The sequence below is a fragment of the Archocentrus centrarchus genome, chromosome 1, assembly GCF_007364275.1.
Source record: "Archocentrus centrarchus isolate MPI-CPG fArcCen1 chromosome 1, fArcCen1, whole genome shotgun sequence".
In the NCBI taxonomy this organism is placed as follows: domain Eukaryota; kingdom Metazoa; phylum Chordata; class Actinopteri; order Cichliformes; family Cichlidae; genus Archocentrus; species Archocentrus centrarchus.
This window is the reverse complement of record NC_044346.1, coordinates 1,898,205-1,917,798: the sequence shown is the minus strand read 5'-3', so window position 1 is coordinate 1,917,798 and position 19,594 is coordinate 1,898,205. Positions and strand designations below refer to the sequence as shown.

The window sequence follows — 19,594 nt, the reverse complement described above, 5'->3', positions numbered from 1 at the left end:
GTTGGGTTATATCACAAGACTGAATTTACTGCTCTCAGCCAGGAGGTGGCACAGCCCCAGTGTAGCTGCTGATGTTCGCATCATTCTGGGTAAACTGTTACTGAAACTGGTCCCGATGGACACCGACGGCACTGCAGCTGAAATGGAGCATGGGGGTGGAGCCAGCTGGTGAAACAAAAATGGCCAACTTGGCCAACTTGAAACTGTGCATTTTGGGTAAACTTTCTGGGCTCATACCATCATGTGGGATGGGTGGCTGCTCAGGTTCGAGCAAATGAAAGGCCTCCTTTTTACCTACATTTGATACCAGGCTCATCTTCCAGTGGGAATTTCTTATGTGTTTATTTATTTATTTTTTTTATACAGTCATATTTTAACAGTCGTGATAGCTTATGGCTGTGAAATGGACAAACAACCAGATGTTCTGTATAGCAGTTTGGACAGATCACATCCAAACTACTAAACAGAAGTTTAGGTCCTGAAGAAGCTCTTCAGAGTCCTCGACAGACCTGGATCACAGAGGGTCTCGGGGCCAGTGGGTGATCTTGTCATGTCCCTTTTACGCACTGTACTAAGCTTCAGACCAGCTGTTGTGTTCAATGCAGTGACGTGTTGCCTTTTTACTTTGCCAGAGTCCAACAGAACGAAACTACAGAGCTGGAACTGAGCAGACTGGATCCTCTTTAGATTTGTAGTGATGATGGGAACAAGCTTTCCTCTACTCTGTTGAAGCGACTGAAGCAGCCACCAACGAGAGCAAAGAAAACTGCTGATTGCTTTGTTGTGGCCTGGGAACCAACCCTTACCCGCTAACCTTTACCCGCTAACCCTTAGCGACTATGCTGACAGGGCTTTGCACAGAAAGGACTAAGCTGCTTTTATGTACGCACAGCTGTGTGGTTTCCCTAGCTGAGCATGCATGAAACTAAGAAACAGTTAGCACGGCTGTTTTTGAAGAGCCCGCTGATAAACATCAGCTTCAGCTAAGCTCGGCTAGCCACAGCGCGACTGAGCCACAGCTCAGTTTTCGGTCCTAACACGAATCAGGGTGGAACGTTTTCGCAGTGTCAGTGAGCTCTACAAACATGGCACCACAATGCAGAAAAACCCCACACATACAGCCTTTAAAACGCATGAGTGTAAAAATATAAATGTACCTGTCATCTATATAAAAGTATTAAACATGTACATATAATACTTTTATACAGAAATGAATATTCCTCATGAAGAGCATAAGCTTTGTGGACGTCGGGGAACTTTGTTATTTCCGGCCATCAACACGCAGTGTGAGTTCCTCTCCTCCTTCGGAAAATGAAGACCAACAACAACAACAAAACGACAACAACGTAGAAATCACAGCGGCCTCCGTTTCCCTGCTTCCCCTCGTGAGACCTAGCTGTCACTGTGGAGTGGGCGGGGCCTGCAACGCCTCAGCCTACAGCTTTGTGCTTCCCACCGCAGCAGTGGCAGGCCACGCCGCAGCGGTAGCACGCCCTGAGGGGGGCGTAGCAGCACATGCAGGGAGCCAGCAGCGACAGACCCACCAGCGCTGTCCAGCGCAGACAGAAACGCTCGTCTGTGGTGTCGCAAGAGCACGGGTCCGAGTAATCGCCCTCCGGATCGGACATGCAGTGGTACAGAAGGCTGTCTGCGCACCACATGAAGCTCACCCGCCGGATGCAGGTCTGAATAGGGTCGGGTGCTTCCTGGCAGCGGCCCCGCCCATTGTCATCGTGGTTGAACATGTCCTGACAGTAAACGCAGCGTGAACGCTCCCCGTCATCTTTCCGACGTTTGCCTTTGGGCTGCGGGGCTCGCGGCTGCACCGTCACCACCGCCCTGTGGCCACCACCCAGCTCGAGGCAGCTCGGTTTTCCGTCGCAGCCTCGCTGTGCCTCACAGCCTCGCTGCACATCACAGCTCAGAGGGTACGGGTAGGTGTAGTCATGTTTGGGCGGCTCGCTCTTGGTAAAGTGCACGCAGGCATCCGGGTTGTGGGGCTGGGTGAGTTTGTCACGTGTGGAGTTTGCGTGGCGGTAATCCTCGTAGCCTGTGAGCCAGGTCCGCTCACGGGGGTTGATGCGTACGACCTCCTCCTCCTCCAACTGGAAGCTGACGTGACGAGGAAACATGTGCACCGCCTGCAAGAGGGGATAGAAAGTGTTTAAAGACGGCGTGGGATAAAACCACACTTGGACATAGTCTGAACAAGTCTGCACCTGCTACTTTTCTGGTTAGTGCCACAGGGGCACAATCACGTCATTATTGACCAAATTAGAACTCATTTTAAAACAACAGAGAAAAATGTATCAATTTCTGATCAAAACTAAATTTTCTGAAGTTCTTAGCAGAGCCTCCTCCCCTTACCGTATTCACCTGGTCCAGGAAGTAGTGATCAGAGGGCCGATGCTGCTCGTACAAATGTCCCAGGATGCAGTGGTGCCGGCGGGGCTCACAAAAGTTGGGCGGAGTGAGCGCGCGCATCGGCGGCTCTCTCTTCTGGGACGAGTTGGATGAGCTGTCGGTGGCAGTCTGGAGGAGAAAGAGAGAAAGAGAAGGTTTTTCCACAGGGGTCAACTATGAAGCCAGATGAATGACTTAGAGTCGGCAAGTGGGCCTCGAGGTCAGAGTTTGTCACCAAAACTTACCTATTTTTACCTGCTAAATCACCATGGTAACTGATGCTGAACACCTCACCTGGTCCGGAGCAGGTGATGTACAGCGTGTCATTCTAAAATCAGCTGGAAGCGCCACGATTTCACTGAGTCTGCTGGGGCACACGTTTCTATGAGCAGCTCATTACTGAAACCTCTGAATGAAGCAGCTGTAAAGTTACAGCCGCTCAAACTGAATGTGCAGTGTTGCATTTTACTCTTATTGTTTATGTGATTTTTATCACCATTTTATCAGCATCACCCCTAAAATGTATGTTTTATGAATAGCGAATAGTTTTATTCATAAGACAAAGAACTGCAGCACTTTAAAAAGACGAGAGCCTCGTAAAACGCAGGAGACGCTCTGACATCTGACAGGTTAGCCTCACACCTCATAATGCGGCACAGAACTCCAACATTTCCACTCCGGCTGCTTGGGTACGTTCGACCCTTCCGACCAGTCCAGTTCCCAGGGGCGTCCACAGGAGAGGAAGCACTGTATCGTGACAGCTGATGTTGATCTACATCCCCATTGTCCTTCTCAGCGACTCAAAGTCTAACTCTTTCCAAAAACTATTTTCCTGAGAACACCCATCCTCCTCCTCCTCCTCCTCCCACTTCACTTTGTACAAACTGAAATGATCTGCAGCCACGCTCTTTCCTCTGACTGAGGTCAGCGATGTAAACAGGCAGCTCACTGACGGACTACTGACTTTTGTCTCCAGTGCTGGACATCCTGCAGAAACAATACACTGCTTTCTTTGAAGAAACTCAGCTGATCTGCTGTCAGCTACAGGAGACAAAGGATGCACACCTGAAACCTGTGTGTTACTTACAAAGCTTTCTGCGGGACGTGGTTAGCTCAAAGACTGGAAGGGAAATAGCTAGTCTGTCCAAAAATCCCAAAATGTACTTCTCATCTCACCCTCAGAATAAATGGTAGTTCTTAAAATTTTTAATCGTTTTCTTTTAAGCATATATCACTCTGGTTCTTTTATATCTGAACCTCATTTGGCTCTCATGGGGGGTTTAGGGGAAACTCAGCCTGTGAATGTTAATGGCTGACTGGCTGGCCCTATATTCCGGCTCAGAGACAGGAGATGGTGTGATCGAGAGCCTCACCCAATCTGAGCTGGACCCTGCAGAGAAAAGTCCATGAAATCAGCTTCATGTGTTGTTGAACTGAATATGTTTACATCTTCAGTTCTGAATGAATGCAAGTTCACATTTATGAGCTACAGCAAAGCAATCAGGAGCAGGTTGTGACGGAAGATGCTCGACTCTTCGCATCCAGACTCCCACGGGTGCTTCAGGCAACGTAAGTGCTTTGATTAAGGCCCAGGAGCGATGGTGGTTTTAATTCAATGTAAAATCAGCTTTAGACCAGTTTGCTGAACCCAGCGGCTTTTTCTCGTTGCTGGGTTCAGCAAACTGTTCGAGGGAGGTGCAGGGGACTGAGCAAAACTTCCAGCGGGATCTCTGTTTTCTGCACCTCTTTTCCTCGTTTCCACAACTCTAATGGATCTGAGCTTTTTAAACACAGCTGACATGTTTCCCTCTCATCCTCTCAATGCAAATTCAACAAACACTGTTGAATAATTCAGGGAATTCGTACACGATAACTTATTGTCCCGCTTACCTTCCTTGTCTGCTGCTAGCCTCGTTTCTAATGGTCGCACCCTGTCCTGGATGAAATCACCTTTACGCATCATCAGTTAGTAACCCGAAAACCAACCCCATGCTTTAGAGGAAAAAATAGTCTTTAAAAGAGCGTAAAGACTTTTTGATGCGTGTTGATTTGTTTGCGTCTCATGATTGCCAGGACTTTCTGAAAAAAATCACACATCCTGATAACAAAGGGTTAATTATAGTCTATTGCTGGGTTTCCATTAGTATCTACTCAGTGCGGGTCAACTGGACTCAGCATGACTCACCACGGTCTTGCTCTGTTTCCATTGCAGTTGGGTACCGGGCTTTAGTCTCTTGATGTAATTTGTATGCTGCTCAAAGCACAACACAACAATGGATGAGATAGAGGCAAGCTAACATAGCTAACATCAGTTTAATAATCATCACCATGCATGAGTCCCCCGTACAATATTTTAATGGATGAAGGTTATCATTGTTAAGTATAGCCCTATACCGCTGAACACGTCATAATCAACTCAATGTACTTCAAAAGTGCCGCCATTCGTGTATTTCTGGCAACAATTACCGTAATAACCCTATGTTGGTTGTGAAGTGCAGTTTCTCAGCTTTCAGAAAATGTTATTTTTTTGAAAACCGAATTTTTCTGATAGGACAAACGATTGTGGAATTACAATCAAAGTTCCTTTGATCGGCCGCCTCAGCGCTAACCAGCTGTTCACAGCTATTAGGGGCAGGTAATGGGTGCTTCAGCGGAAATCGCCCGGCAGTATAGGGTTAAAATCTGTATGCTGTGTGCACGTTTCAGGTGGCTTTCTTGTTGCAAAACTACTGCTGCAAACTGCCGGTCTGGGCATTCAACTGGTGCTTTGCGTGCCTCCAGTTTCTTGCTGTTGGGTTTTAAAAATGGCGCGGTTGATTCTGGTGAAGGAGTCGCTTTCATGACTCAACTAGTGACGACACTCCCTGGCCAATCAGTGGCATGCTGTTCTTCTGCGTCACATTTTCAGATCGCCTCAGATCGCCTCAGATCGCTTGATACCCCAGCTGAGTGAGTACTAAAAAAGTACCTGGTACCAGGTACTAATGGAAACACTTTCAAACCGCGCTGAGTCGAGTCAACCCGCGCTGAGTAGTTATTAATGGAAATGCGGCTTTAGAGATCACAGGCTTAAAGCAGACCAGACTACACTAACCTGAAGCACATGTGCTGGAGTCCAAACACAACTGCTGCTTGGTGCTGCTGCTGCTCTTTGTGGATTCTTCATGACTGCTTTCTAAACACCAGCCACTATGACCTTTGACCTAACAGTGAGCATGAGCACCGCAGCCTGTCGGTCCAACATACCCCATTACTGTAAACTCACAGCGTCTTCTGCCACCGAGCAGTCATAAAAACCAACAAAAGGACCTCCAAAAAGCTGCTTGAAGGTTCAGGTTAGCGTCAGGTGTGTGTGTGTGTGTGTGTGTGTGTGTGTGTGTGTGTGTGTGTGAAATTGTTTTATTGATATTGTGGGTACATGACTTTTAGAGTAACATTGTGGGGACTTGACTTCTTAGTACGGTCAAAAACAAAACAGGTAAAAAACATGTTCATTAAATTTTAATGACGGTCATTGTGACGTAACTGCATGCGTTTGTGTGTGTGTGTGTGCGTGCATGCTGCTGTATCTGTGACTAAACCAAACTTCAAACAGGACGGCGACATGTGTCTGGTCATAAACACCACAGGAAACCCGACCTGTCCCGTCCCTCATACTTCCTGTCTATCACCCTTCTAAAAACACATACGTTTCATATTTTTATCTTTGTGAGGACTGAACAACCAAAGTCAAACACTCATGTTCTCCCAAAGACAGACAAAAACAAAATCCAACAAAAACACCACCAACATATGAATCCTGAAATTAAACCCAGCTCCTCGCTGCTGCTCTGCTCTAGTTATTCCCACCCAGGACCCAAATCCTGCCACATCACACTACACAACGAAGGAATGGTGGGTCATGTGACCGAAGGACATTTCTCACCGTGAAGACGTCGTCATCGCCGAGCTCCGCTTCATTCTGCAGCGTCGATGAGGATGTTGTCGAGCCTGGAGTGCAGCAGCAGAGGAGCCGATAAATTACAACATTAATGCAGACGGAGTGAGAGTCAGAGCTCGAACCTCGAGGGTTTCCGCTGCGTACCTTCAGTTAAGTCCTCCAGGGCCTTCCTGACCCCGCGATCGAAAGCTCGGGCGTCGGCCGGGCTCTGGAAGGTCAGACCACACTTTTTGTTGTCCACCTTCCAGTGGTGAAAGGTGGGCGTGGCCTTCGTGTAAACCAGGTCCTTTTTTAAGAAGCACTCCAGAATCACCTGATTATTTCAAAAACATTGGACAAGGAAGAGGAGACGATGTTATCGAGGAAGACGATCTGAGAATGCCGTAGCAACAGAGAAGAGTCCTCTGACCGCAACGACTGAATCCAATAATGAACGCTTTTAAGATGCTATGGCAAAAAATCTTGGTTTAGTTCAATACGGCCTAAAATAAGAGTAACAAAGATGCCTACAACTTGCTAATATTTTCTCTGTCTATTAAACTATTACTACCTTAAAGCTCTCAAAAAATTCAAGAAGCTTTTCTAAGCAGTAAAAAATCAAATATACCAAACTAGTCTGAAAGGTGCTGAAATCTGAAAAAAATGAACAATTTCTCACATATTTCAGTTTGAAAGCAACCCAAAAACCTTCTGCTGTGACACACCAGCATGCTGTTGAATGTCTCATGGAGGTGTAGCTTAGTTTTTATCAAAATGCCCTTACTTACACAAGTAAGTAAGGAGCTTAAATTACACATACGGCCAATTTTTACCTGCTTTCCTCTTTTAAACGTAATCAAATGTGGTTTGAGATCCTCAGCAGCCATGTGAGCGACGTCGGGTGAAACAGGAAGTGGATCTCTGCAATCAGCTTGGAGTTTTATAATCCTGACGGGTTTCTGAACTGATGTCCACAGAGACTAAAAGCAGAGGCGTGCTCTGATACACATTTTCTACCATTTCTAAGGACCAACAGTGACAGTATCACATGTAATCGGGAGGGCACTGGACTCTGCTAGGACTGCCCTTTGTCACGAGTCCCTTTATTACCATACTGGACGGTAACTAAGATTGTTCTCAAAAGGGTGGTTTGTTTGCAGTGAGAGGATTAGTACTGTACTGGTCTGTCAGGTGTCTGTTCTCTTCATCACCTATGGCCACAAGCTGTGGGTAATGACTGAAAATAATAAGACTGTGGATTTAAGATTCAGCCCCAACGTTCCAGCCATCTGACTCCCAACAACAACTGACTACGAGTGAAAGGAGTTTTTAAAAATATCACAAACCCTATATCAGATTCAAATTGCTAATGTTCATATTAATATAATAAGCTACATTTGTCTTCATAGTTTGGGTTCCATGTGACGCTCTCCTCTACAGAAGCTGCTTTATCTGTCCCTGAATCCTGGTCCAGGCTCGGGGCTCACCTGCTTGTCTTTGAGACGTTCTCCGTGGATAAGGAAAGTGTTGCGTCCCAGCAGTTCATTCGGAAGCAGTCTGCACACGCCCACTCTGCTCAGGCAACCGTCCTGCGCCAACCACCCGCCGCTCGACTCGTCTCTGGTCATCACCACCGCTTTGACGCGCACTATGTAGCTATCACTGCAACAGAGAAAAAAAAAGCTTTGGTTAGCAGCTCTACAAAGACAGCTTCTGTTATGAACTGCACCACAGACACTGGGATTTGTGGGGGTGGATAAAAAGTGTCTGAAGTCCTCGAGTGACACCAGAACCCAGAGGTCACATCCAGACTTCCGGCTGAAGCTCCTACTTGTAGACCTGCCATGTGCACTATTGCTGCTATCGTGGGACTCGTGAACCTCAACATTAGGCAGTGTGGAAGAGGCCTTCAGCTACTTACAGCTTCTCCTGGGACTGATTCCTTTGGGACTTTCCAGACTATCACACGCTTTGCTCTTGGGCCAATCTTTGTCGGTCGAGCTCTACTGTGGAGGGACTGCACTGATGTGGAGCAGATATCAGTCCCATCTTTGTTTGAAAAAGGGGTGTTGGATATCAGTGACAAGGGGCCGATCAATTCAGATCAATGTTGATTACAACATCACGCATCAGCAGCGGCGTCAAAGGAAACCTGACCCTTCTCGTCCTCTGCTTTTATATTCTTGGATGCATTCATTTCTGCATTTTATTTTAATAAGTTAGGAAATCAAAGTTTAGGTTGAGGCTGATGTTTTCTTAAAGCTGTTCCTAGTTTCCTCCTCCTCACAGTGAGCATTCACAGCAGAATGGGATCGGGTTTGGTACATCCAACTGTTGAAACAGTCTAATTTTACCTTCATATTCAGAGTGTCATTAAGCTTCATTTAATTTTACATTTCCCTCTCACAGATGCGTGTTACTGTAGAGTTCAATATGTAAATGTCCAAGGCTGCTGTTTCCTGTTAAAGCAGGGATGGGAATGACAAATCAACTAGATGTTTAAAAGCTGCTGTCCTCACTAGTCAGTACCAGAAATACCAGCTGAGTCAGCTAATGATTCTAATTGTATTAACTGTTAGTGGTCAGTCACACAGCAGCGTCTCTCCTCCCTTCCTATAAAATGCAGGGGGAGTCACAGGTGGAGAGATTGTGAGAAACCATCTGATCAGACCGCGCGTGCTGATGTCAGGAGTGTTGTCCAATCAGAATGCGTAACACTGATAACACCGCGAGTGTGAGCAGCGGGGGGGGGGCGTCCTCCTTCCCTCTGCAGTGATTCAGCACGCTGTCCACCGAACGCAGCATCACTCAGCAGTGATCACACAGAAACCACAGCAACCAGAACCGAGCTGCCAGCACAGACCAGATCCCCGCGTTCAGAACAACAACGTGGAGCTGGAGCGTGAAGCACGGCGGCGGCGGCGAGACAGAAGGAAGGAAAAAAAATCTGACTCTCTCGGCTCGTCTTTGGTACTCCGACATATCTCCTACATCCTGTTTCCACGGTCACCGTGTCGCAGCGGTCTCTGTTGACGACAGGGTGTTGAGATGTGCTGCCACCGACACACACACACACACACACACACACACACACACACACACACACACACACACACACACACACACACACTCAGCTTCCCTCCGCCTTGTGATTCAGCCTGCCTGTCAAACAGATGGTGTTTGTGTGCGTGTCTGTGTGTGTAGCATGAGTCATCACTGCTTTGCCAGCAGTAACACACAGACACACACACACAGTCTACATGCTGGAGTTTGGCCCCACTAAGTGATTCTCCATTTTCAGACACCTTCACCTCCACAATGACTGATGGTAGCGCTCACAGACAGGGGGCGCTGTCTGCTGCGCCGTCCCTTTAAACGCATACTGTACATCAGACCAGTGAGGCCCCAGAGCAAACGTACTGGAACTTTTACGGGAACCGATGCAGTCTGCCTCCAGGAAACAGCCACATCCTCGCACTCTGACACGAGCTTCCTCTGCTTTCATATGTTACTTAAATAAGAACGAGTCGCACTAACGGCAGGAAACTTCCCCAGCTAAAAAGTCACCTCTGTGCACTGAAATGACACGTTTATCCTTCTGTTCATGTTAGACGGCAGCCCTGATGTCAGCAGCAGGATTACAGAGTGCTCTTCACAGACTGCAGCCACAGTGTCTTTGACAGTGAAATCAGGAGGTGAAAGTGGAACAAACTGGACATGGAAATTGAATCTAAGCATTGCTGCTCTGTTGTTTTAAATTTTGTAAATGGACCGATACATAAGGCACTGTCGAAGCGCTTTCTTACTACAAGCCTCATTCAGCCATGTTTCTATACCGAAGCTTTCTAACCTCGGGTTAACCTGTTTAACGGCTTTTTTAGGACGTTATGTAGCCACTTGCCACTAGATGGCAGCACCACTCTCTATGAGAGGAAGCTCTAAACTAACAACGTGAGATAGGTAACAGGTATGCTAACAGCGCAGGTCTGCAGTAGTTTGATGCAGAAACTGTCGGCTGACTTAAGGGACAGAAAACCACCCAGCCGCAGGGACATGCGACCACAGTCTGCACAGGAAGTGAGGACAGTGCTAGTAACCTGCAGCTACTAGCACTGCTAACATTAGCCACACAGTGCTAACTAATCCGATTCTGATGAACAGAGGGGCCAGTGAGCACAGAAAACAGAGATGGTGATTCATTTCTAATCCTGATCTGAATGAGTTTCTCTCTGGTGATTATGAGCAGGTGATATAAGTTTTTGTACGTTTACTTCTTTACTTTTTGCCACAAAACTTTTGGGAAGTCAGGTGAGACAGAGTCCACAATAAAGCGGTTGTGGCGGATTTGCGAGTCACAAACAGGACCGAGGTTTCTCTTGTTTTTCTTGCAGGTCTATTTTCAGTCACTTTTCGGTCACAAGGGGCAGGTTTTGCTCCACATGGAGTCTATAAATCTAAGAAAACAGAAGCTCAGGTATGAAACATGCAGAAGAAATATTTCAGATTCAAACTGAATCATGACAAGATGGCAGCGCGCAGCTGTGCAGCAGCTTCTTGAGCTCCATTTTTCCGACTGGTCCTGAGACTGACCTACCTGTCTCATGCATGTAACATATAGCCGAATCGATCTCATCACAATACTTTATATTTATCCATCTATCCATCCATCCATTCTCTTCCGCTTATCCAAGGCTGGGTCGCGGGAGGAGGAGCCTAAGTAAAGAAGCCCAGGCTTCCCTCTCCCCAGCTCATCCGGAGGGAACCCAAGGCGTTCCCAGGCCAGCCGAGATATATAATCTCCCCAGCATGTCCTGGGTCTACCACGGTTCCTCCTCTCGGTGGGACATGCCCGGAACACCTCACCCAAGAGGTGGCCAGGAGGCCCCCATGTGCCGTTCAATAGGAACCATTCTGGCCTTGACTGACAGCACTGACTCTGGGTGAGTTTTACAACTGCAGGTCTACCTTACACTGGCCAGAGTTCAGCTGTGCTGTAATCACCCAGTGGTAAAGTACGGTTCTTGACTTTTGGGCCTTAACTTGTCCACTCAACATTTGCCAGCCGAGCCATAAATGCGAAAAGTAGCTCAGATTAGACCCAAATCAGTTGGCTGGCTGTTGTTACACAGTCCTTATCAGTAAAGGTCCTGACAGAAGAAAGCTGTGTAGTCATGAGGAAGATAAGGAGGTCTTCAAATGCTTCCAGGGTTCTAGCCAGAAAAAAATTTCAGCCCATCGTGTGTGTGTGTGTGTGTGTGTGTGTTGGGGTGGGGGGCTAATTAGCATTAGCAAGCTAATACTAAATGCTAAATGCTGTGCCAGCTTGCTAATTCAGTGATGGTGAACAGTTGGATAATATATGTATGCAATGTGATTGTAATGGTTGGTTCTACGGGTCTTTGAAGGCACCTGAATCTGATTGGACCATGTGACTTGATGCCGACAGGGAGTGTGGATCCGTCTAGTCTGTGTTACAATGTTCTGAAAATAAGATGCATGTTTACCTGCAGCTATTGTTAATAAACATTCCTTAAGCAACGCGTCAGTGTGTGATCCTTGTGAGTCTATAAAGACAAGAAAGAAGACAACCTCCTGGGATTTTATGTTTAATAGGAAGCCCAAAATCGTCCTTTGTGCTCCCTTTTTCCTCTACTTCCCCCTCAGTTTCATGCTGATCACTATTTTGCCCCCCAAATCAAGCATGAACAGGACTGTTGCGAGATGGCGCGTGCACATTGTGAACGAAACTGGCTGTGCCCGGTGGAAGACTGCAAATTGTAAACGCAAGGACGCCAACAGGAGAGACCACAGTGGCTCAAACCCAGAGTGATGCATGGTGGTGGGGGGGGAGTGGACGCCAAAGAGTCTCTTGTCCACCGCAGGCCTGTAGCTGGTGATGGTTCCTCTGTGAGCTGGAGGGCGACTCTAACCAGAATCTGCAGCTGGTGGTAAAGCCTGAAGACCTCGAGCCATTTATCTGACCGTATGCAGTCATGTGACCCACGTGTTTACCTGCAGGGTGTGCACACAAGCCAGCTTGTTAACGCTTCTCTGCAAACTTTACTCTCTCTCTGCAGTAGCAGAACAAGAGCTTCTGGGCTTAACTGCTGACTGTCTGCATCTGATGACATGTGGATAAAGGCACACCTGAGGGTGGCTGTGGAGGGACGGCTCTTCTTGTAGACCTCTTCATGCTCTCCTGGCTGTTGTGTTTAGCTGAAAATATTCACTCATTTAAACCCATGTTTCTAAGAACTCTGGTGCCAGTCTCCGTTTTATGCTGCACTTTATGAGCTGAGTCATAACAAGCAGGCGGGCGAGAGGTCCCGGGTCCAAATCCCAGATGAGCCTTCAGTGGTAATGATGGGGTTGTAGGCCACAACAGACTTGCATCAACAACCCCACAAAGACCAACAAATGTCCACTAAACTCCACATCAAACATGACACACGTAACCCAGCATCAGTGTGCAAAGCAATGCATGAACGTGCCGGCAGATGCAAAGCGTGTACTGCACGTGCAAAACCAAACCAAAACACACAGAAACGAAACCAAGCGGGGCATGCAGCGTGGGGACGGAGCAGACACCACCACAGGAGGAAAGAGAGCAGCAGCGTACCCCAAATCCCTGCGTAACACCTGCCAGGTCACCTGTGCCACCCACAAAAACCCTCACAACATAAATCTCACACAGCAACACGCAAAAAGGCCTGAGCCCACAACACGGCTTCTTTGTGTCACCCCTGCAAGAACCTGAGGAAGTGCAGGCACCCTCACAGGGAGGTTCATTCAAACTCTGCAGCTTTTATTACACCAGAAGAAGAAAATTATACTCCACAAATCTGCACTTTGGCGGCACCTGCAGCTCAGGCGACAGAGCGGGTCAGCTACCAATCGGTTATCTGAGTCCAGATGAACACGAAACTTTCTCCAGAGTACCTGCAGGCTGAAGTTTCTATGGAAGCATTTTTCTGTCACTGAGAAACACATTCTTCGCCATCCATAGAGAACTTTAAATTTTGAGTTATTAAGTCAAAATTTTGAGATAATCTCGACTTATAGATGGCAATTTTTTTTTTTTCAGTGGCTGAAACAGCAAGCTTCCATAAGCTGTGAAATTCATCCCATCGCTCTGGGTGAGGCCGGGTGTCTCATTAACAGGATGTGACACGTACGCAGGGACATCAACTTTTGATTTCTTTGCTAGCTGCATTCTGTAAAGCATCCTCTGCTGTTGCCATGGAGGCACAGAGAACATTTACATAAGAACAGCCCTGTTTGTCTCTGCACAGTTGCTGCTGCTGCTGTTTGGCAATAAATCGCTCATACTGTGCAACCAGCTGAGCTTTGACAGAGTCTAAATTGTAAATGGAAATGATTTTAACTACCCTGGAATAATAAGGAATCACAATCAATCTAAAAAAGAAATCTCTGAGTGTGTGAATTAAACCTAGCTGAAGAAATGTTCCAAACAAAAAAAAACTCGCCTGAAACTGAGAGAGGAATAAATATTTAGCTAAATATTGAACAACTGGTCACCACACAGATTTATTGGTACTGCTTGTTTTGAACATATAAAGCAAAGCTTTGAGTGTTATTAGCTGATGCTTCTCATTAGGTTCTGTTGGCTGTTTTACACAAACAAAAGCAGCTTGAAGACAAAAAAAAAAACTTAAAAAACTGGAAAATGTTGTAATTTAGAATTACAACTCAGAATTACAATTACTCAAAATTCTCCATTTAGCAGGCATTTGTCTTTTATTTTATCCATCTGAGAGTGCAATGGGTTGCTGTTATTTTGAAATTTTCTCTGCAGCTACCCAGCTTGCGTCTTCCTCACCAGCCAGCGTGATGGCAGAATTCAGGCCCCGTTTACACAACACCGTTTTAGTGGAAACGCTCCGGCCTTCATCTCCGTGTGAACGGACGAATACGATGCTTTTTGGAAACGGGGGCACTTGCACATGCGCACTATGGTTGCGACCGCCACAGTTTTCCACACATGCGCTAATAGATGAACAACAATCGCAATGGTGGATTCACTAGTGCTTCTTGTGCTGCTCTGTCTTTTGAACTTAACTTAAATATCTGGGGAACTTCAAGTGGCACGATTCCCAGTCAATATTTTCCTGTGTTTTTGCAGTTGAGTGCAGCAGCAATCCAACCTCGTCATCAGTCCACACAAAGCTTCTCACATTGGTCATTTTGTAAATAATGAACAAATCTTTGCTGCGCATCCCACTGAGTCCCTCCACGCATGTGCGTGTTGCGTAAAAAAGCTTTGCAAAAAAACACCCAAAAAACACACCTGGCCTGGCAATGGGAACTACAACGTTTTCATCGTCTCTGCCGTCTCTGTGTAAACGCAGATTGTTTCTGAAATGTCTGAAATGTCACTCAGAGCTGTCACAGCATTACTTTCATGCTGCAGAAACCTTAAAAACCGAAGGATTCAAAGGCGAGTTCTGGAGGCTCTGCTGCTGTCCGTTAGCCAGCTGGATGCCAGTATCAAGGATCAGGAAGCCAGGAAGTGTGTATGAGGATCTCACAGTTATAACTGTGGGATTACAGCCAGAACAGAGACGGATATACGTGCCAACACAACGTTTCCTGGTCTGCAGCAAACATGTGGAACTGCACACTGTGACTGGATGGAGCGCTTCAAAAGCTGCCCTCAAATCCTCCACTTTTTTAAGATCTTTGAGTACCAAAGTGAAGCCACTATCAGTAACATCCACCGGCACTTGGCAGAGATGACAGTTAACGCTGCAAACAGTCAACAGATCGATTTCAGATTCATTCATAAAAAGATACGGCTTTAATTGGCCTATTTAGCAGGATTAGAGTAATATGAAATTTAAATCAACTAATAAATTAAGGCTACAGTAGATGAGCTCCAGCAGAAGTGCATCCAAGTGCTGCACACCTAAATGACTCAATAATTTTGCACTTTTACTTCAGTAAATGTTTTCTCTTCCCGCATGTACAAATACTGTAGTATTAATACTCTGACCTAAACATAGAAAGTCTCTTTATGAAATCTATTAATATTTGTAAAGAAACAAACTCATCAAACTAAAGTTCAAAACTGTTGAAGAAAACTGTACAATGGATATTTTAGCAGTAAGAACAGAGAGGTGCCTCCCTGTGGTCTGCAGCGGACATCAGCATCTGTTTATGGAGGGCTTTGCCTACAGCAAGGGGTTTGCAGTCTTCCAAAACCCCAACAGGTGTAGCTCGGCTGTGCAAAGGTCAAATGCTGATTTGGGGTTTCAGCCAGCGGTTCATCACCCTGTTTGCTATCAAAACTCTTCTATCACTGCAATTAGCAAGTGGGCACGCACCCCGCACACTCTGCCTGTCGCTGACACCAGACTGGTTTTCTCTCATCGCTGCACTATAATATTATTTCACCACAATTTACAATCTACCACCGGGGACGGCCAGTTTTGTTCACCATGTGCATGCGCGATCTCGAGACAGCCCTGTTCATATTTGAGTTCGCGTGGCTACAGAAACCAAAATGGCAACCAGTGAGAAAGCGAGGGGAAAGAAATGGAAGAGGGGAGCACAAATGACAATTTTGAGTTTCTTATTAAACATAAATTCTGAGGAGCTCAGTGTTGCCAACTTAGCAACTTTTTTTTTACCAAAAAGCGACAAGTAAGGAAATTTAGCAACTTTTTCCCGGTGACTTCGGCGACTTTTGGAGGTAGCCTGGAAAGCCCAAATCCTCCACCGACGCCGTGTTTTGTGTACACACAGCACTCATACCGCATCCCTTCATACGCTTTGGCATCACTCAGACCTTGCTTCAGATGACCTCTACCCTCCCACCCCAAATTAGCAAGCTAATTAGCATTATTCCCCCCCACACACGCACTGGGCTGAAATCTTTTTTCTGGCTAGAACCCTGCAATTGGTTGACAATTAGGTGGGAACAAGGAAGGGAGTGGCACGCTTTTCCCATTCCAGAGTTCACCAGGAACCGGAGACGCATGAAAAGCATTAAAAACAGGGCACGAGAAGCTCAGACCGGCTGCAGTGGTGTGACTGCAGCTCCTTGGATGTTAGTACTTTGCTCTTCTTTGGTTGAAGAGCCAACAGCAGCACCACAACAGCTGGACCTGCCCCCACCTGGCAGCAGGTGCTCTCTGCAGGCAGACAGGTATAGCTCCCTATGGTCTGCTGAGGAGAACCACGTTCAGCCCACAGCTTTAAGGCGATAAACTGAACCTGTTGATTACAGAGGCTGTGATGTCACTGTTTGGAAAGTGACCAATCACTGGGGCCCTTCTTCTTTTGGGCTCTGCCCTCCAAACTGTCAAAGGTCAGGCTGACTCAGAGCAGATTTACCTGCATGCGAATCTGCTCTGATGGCTTCTTTGGCTGCTGAGTTCTTTCATTTATGCGCATGAGTGGAAATGAATACCTGCAGCTGTGAAATCAAACTCGTGCACCAGTTCTGACACAAATATAATTCCATACCCCACCATCCCAATTCTCTGGGAAACTTTAGAAAACTGAAAAGAAAGCCAACATAAAATAAACTATGGATGTATCATAGAGCAAAACACAATAAAATCATAAATGGACTTTGAGCGGGATCCTGAGCCGTACCTTCATCCAGATCCTCATACTCTACAGAAGCCTCACAGGAAAAGATCCTGTGAACATTCCCGCTGATCCAAGCAGACTCTCCTCTTGGTTCTGAACTTGTTTAGATGAAATTCAGAGTTCCTCTCTACATGTTTCAGTGAAAATCAATAATAAATACTGAGGGCTTTCTGGTCCAGGGGCTCTGCTCTCCTAAACTTTGGAAAGATTCGGGAGTTTTGGGAGAAGCTCGGAATCTTTAAACCTTCTAAAGTGAAATCAAATGATCCTGAAAAGTGTTTGAAGCCTCAAACAGGCCCTGGCAGCAGCAGATAATCAGCCACTCTGTGACAGTAACGCGCCTGAAGTCAGCAGCCCCTCAGAATCACACTGAGCCACCCTCTGACTGCTGCGATGAAGAGGCTGAGCGGGAGCATGTGCAGCCTCTGAGGATGACTCATGTCATGATGGAGGAAGCTGCTGACCCTCCTGCACCTTTCTGTATGGAGCTCCTGCGGCTGCCTGCACCTCCTCTGTGTCTGCGGGAGGCTCATCAGGAGGCTCATCTTCATCCTCCTCCTCTGAGCAGGATGAAGATGATGAGGGCCTCCGCATGATGACACCCTGTCAGCAGCAGACCTCCATCCATCGTCTGATGTGTGGAGGTTCTTACGGGTACTCACTCGTCTGGGCGCGCGTCCTCGCTCATTTTTCCCATTTCACCTCCGGTAATAAGGTGCTCCCTCCGCGGCGGCGCGGTGCGCGGTCCTCATGTTTCCTCGCCTTTCAGCAGGAGCAGCGGCCCCGGTCCTCCCCCGCTCCCTCCCCGCGCCTCCTCCGCTCCTCGCTCGGCTCTTTAATCCGGTGTGTGTTATGTATTCTGCCCAAACACCTCCTCCTCCTCCTCCTTTCACTCCTCAGTCAGTGGAGCGCATCCGAAGAGGCGCATCAAGTCTCCTCCTCCACCTCCACCTCCGCCTTTATTGCCTCTCCTTCTCCTTCCTCCGCCTCCTCCTCCTCCTCCTCCCCCACCGGAGCGGGTTGGAATGCAGTGACCGAAAATGGTGCGCTGTTGTCGTTGCGGATGGCCCCGGACGAGCCCCATCTCCTCATTACTCCATGTTGGATTCAGAGTCAGATGGAGCGGGAGGGGGCGGGGGAGGGTGACGTCAGACCCGAAGGACCGCAGAATCACGTGGTACCACCGTATTACAATAATAATAATAATTATTACATGAGGATTTGGGGTTTCATTTTTGATGTTTCTAATACTGAAGCTCCGTTAACGTCAAAGTAAACACAAACATGAATCCATCAGAAATGTTTGGGTTTTGTTTTAAAAGTTGAGCTCCTCTTCAAAATAAAAACCCCAGTCTACGTCCATCATATCAGCCGCATTAATAAATGTCTGTCCTCTAGTTCCACCAGCTGGCTGAGCTGTGGTACTTCAGCTGTGTGTGTGTGTGTGTGTGTGTGTGTGTGTGTGTGTGTGTGTGTGTGTGTGTGTGTGAGTTAATCACATTTGTGGTCAGGATTAATCTGGAGCTGATAATGAAGCCAACGCTTAAACCTCCACACCTGCAGTTCCCCTGCAGTCCAGCAGAGGCGCCACAGTGAGTCAGTCTCCATAGACTCCCATGTTAAAACGCTCCCGCAGAAATAAACATGTTTACAGCTGATACAGAAACTGCTCTGGTCTCTGTAGATAATTTCCCCCTCATAACAGCTGTAAGGGGGGAGGATGTTATCATAACTCACCTGTGTAAATTGTATTAAGGCTTAAAGTTTGCATTATTAGGGGCGTGGCCTGACAGGTGAATGGCGATACAGGTGGCTGTAGCTGCTAGCTGTCTGTTATGCTAACTGGCGTCCCTGAACTGGACCTCTGGACCATGTTGGAGCTTTTTCTTGCAGTAACAGACCGTCCAAGAAGGCCGGGCTCCAGTTTAATGAGTGAAATTCGAGGATTGTGATTGGGTGTTAAGGATCAGCAGGTATATGTGTCTGTGTGACGCACACTGATAATCAATAATAACTGCTAAATATTAGCAAAATTCAAAATGTGAAGTCCGGCGAAGCTGGCGATGTCCATGTTTTATATGCGGTCTGTAGTCAGATGTGATGGACACTGCTGTCATCCTCCTGGATTCATCTCTTCGCCTGGTTTTTAAATCTGCTCTTAAGACTCGCCTTTTTTGCTCTGCGTTTTATTCTGTATGAGCTGCTTTTAATTTTATTTATTGTTTTATTATATTATTTTATTATTATATTATTATGACTTTATATTTATTGATGTTCTCATATTAAGTGTTAATTTTTTTTTATTGATTGTATTTTCTAGCTCCGGTGTGTTTGTTTTAAATTTTAATTTACTGCTGTGCTTCTTTGGATGTACAGCACTTTGTCAGTGGTTACTGTTTTTAAAGTGCTTTATAACTTGGCTTGGTCAAAGATTCAGGTGTCTGTGCGACCTGAGCGAACCTGTGTGGATGCTGTAGCTGCTGCTGGACAAACAGTGCAATACAAACCTGAAGAGGAGCTGTGCTCAGTTTACACGATTTGGAATTTTTTTCCAAGGCTTAGGTTCAAATTGTGATTGTGATTACTCACAGATGCCTTGATGATTTCCATGATGGAAATATGATCCCTGCAGGGCATTTTTGCGATAATAGCTTG

At 46.7% G+C, this 19,594-nt stretch overlaps 1 protein-coding gene across 1 annotated transcript; it reads right to left on the bottom strand.

Annotated features, from left to right (window-relative positions):
- Positions 1–286: 286 nt before the first annotated feature.
- spred2a (sprouty related EVH1 domain containing 2a) lies at positions 287–17,738 on the bottom strand. Its single transcript, XM_030732037.1, has 6 exons — positions 17,602–17,738; positions 7,810–7,984; positions 6,488–6,656; positions 6,329–6,393; positions 2,368–2,532; positions 287–2,141 (listed from the first exon to the last, which is right to left on the bottom strand). The coding sequence occupies exons 1-6, from the start codon at positions 17,634–17,636 to the stop codon at positions 1,431–1,433; spliced, it is 1,320 nt and encodes a 439-aa protein (XP_030587897.1). The 5' UTR covers positions 17,637–17,738; the 3' UTR covers positions 287–1,430.
- Positions 17,739–19,594: the final 1,856 nt, after the last annotated feature.

What these genes read in the sequence shown, in the direction of transcription:
- spred2a (XM_030732037.1), bottom strand. Translation starts at nt 17,636, where the DNA reads ATGGGAAAAATGAGCGAGGACGCGCGCCCAGACGA. An exon ending in GAGGACGCGCGCCCAGACGA is followed by an intron (nt 7,985 to 17,601) that starts GTGAGTACCCGT and finishes TCTCTGTTGCAG; the next exon opens with TGATAGCTACATAGTGCGCG. An exon ending in TCCTGGACCAGGTGAATACG is followed by an intron (nt 2,142 to 2,367) that starts GTAAGGGGAGGA and finishes CCCCTCTTGCAG; the next exon opens with GCGGTGCACATGTTTCCTCG.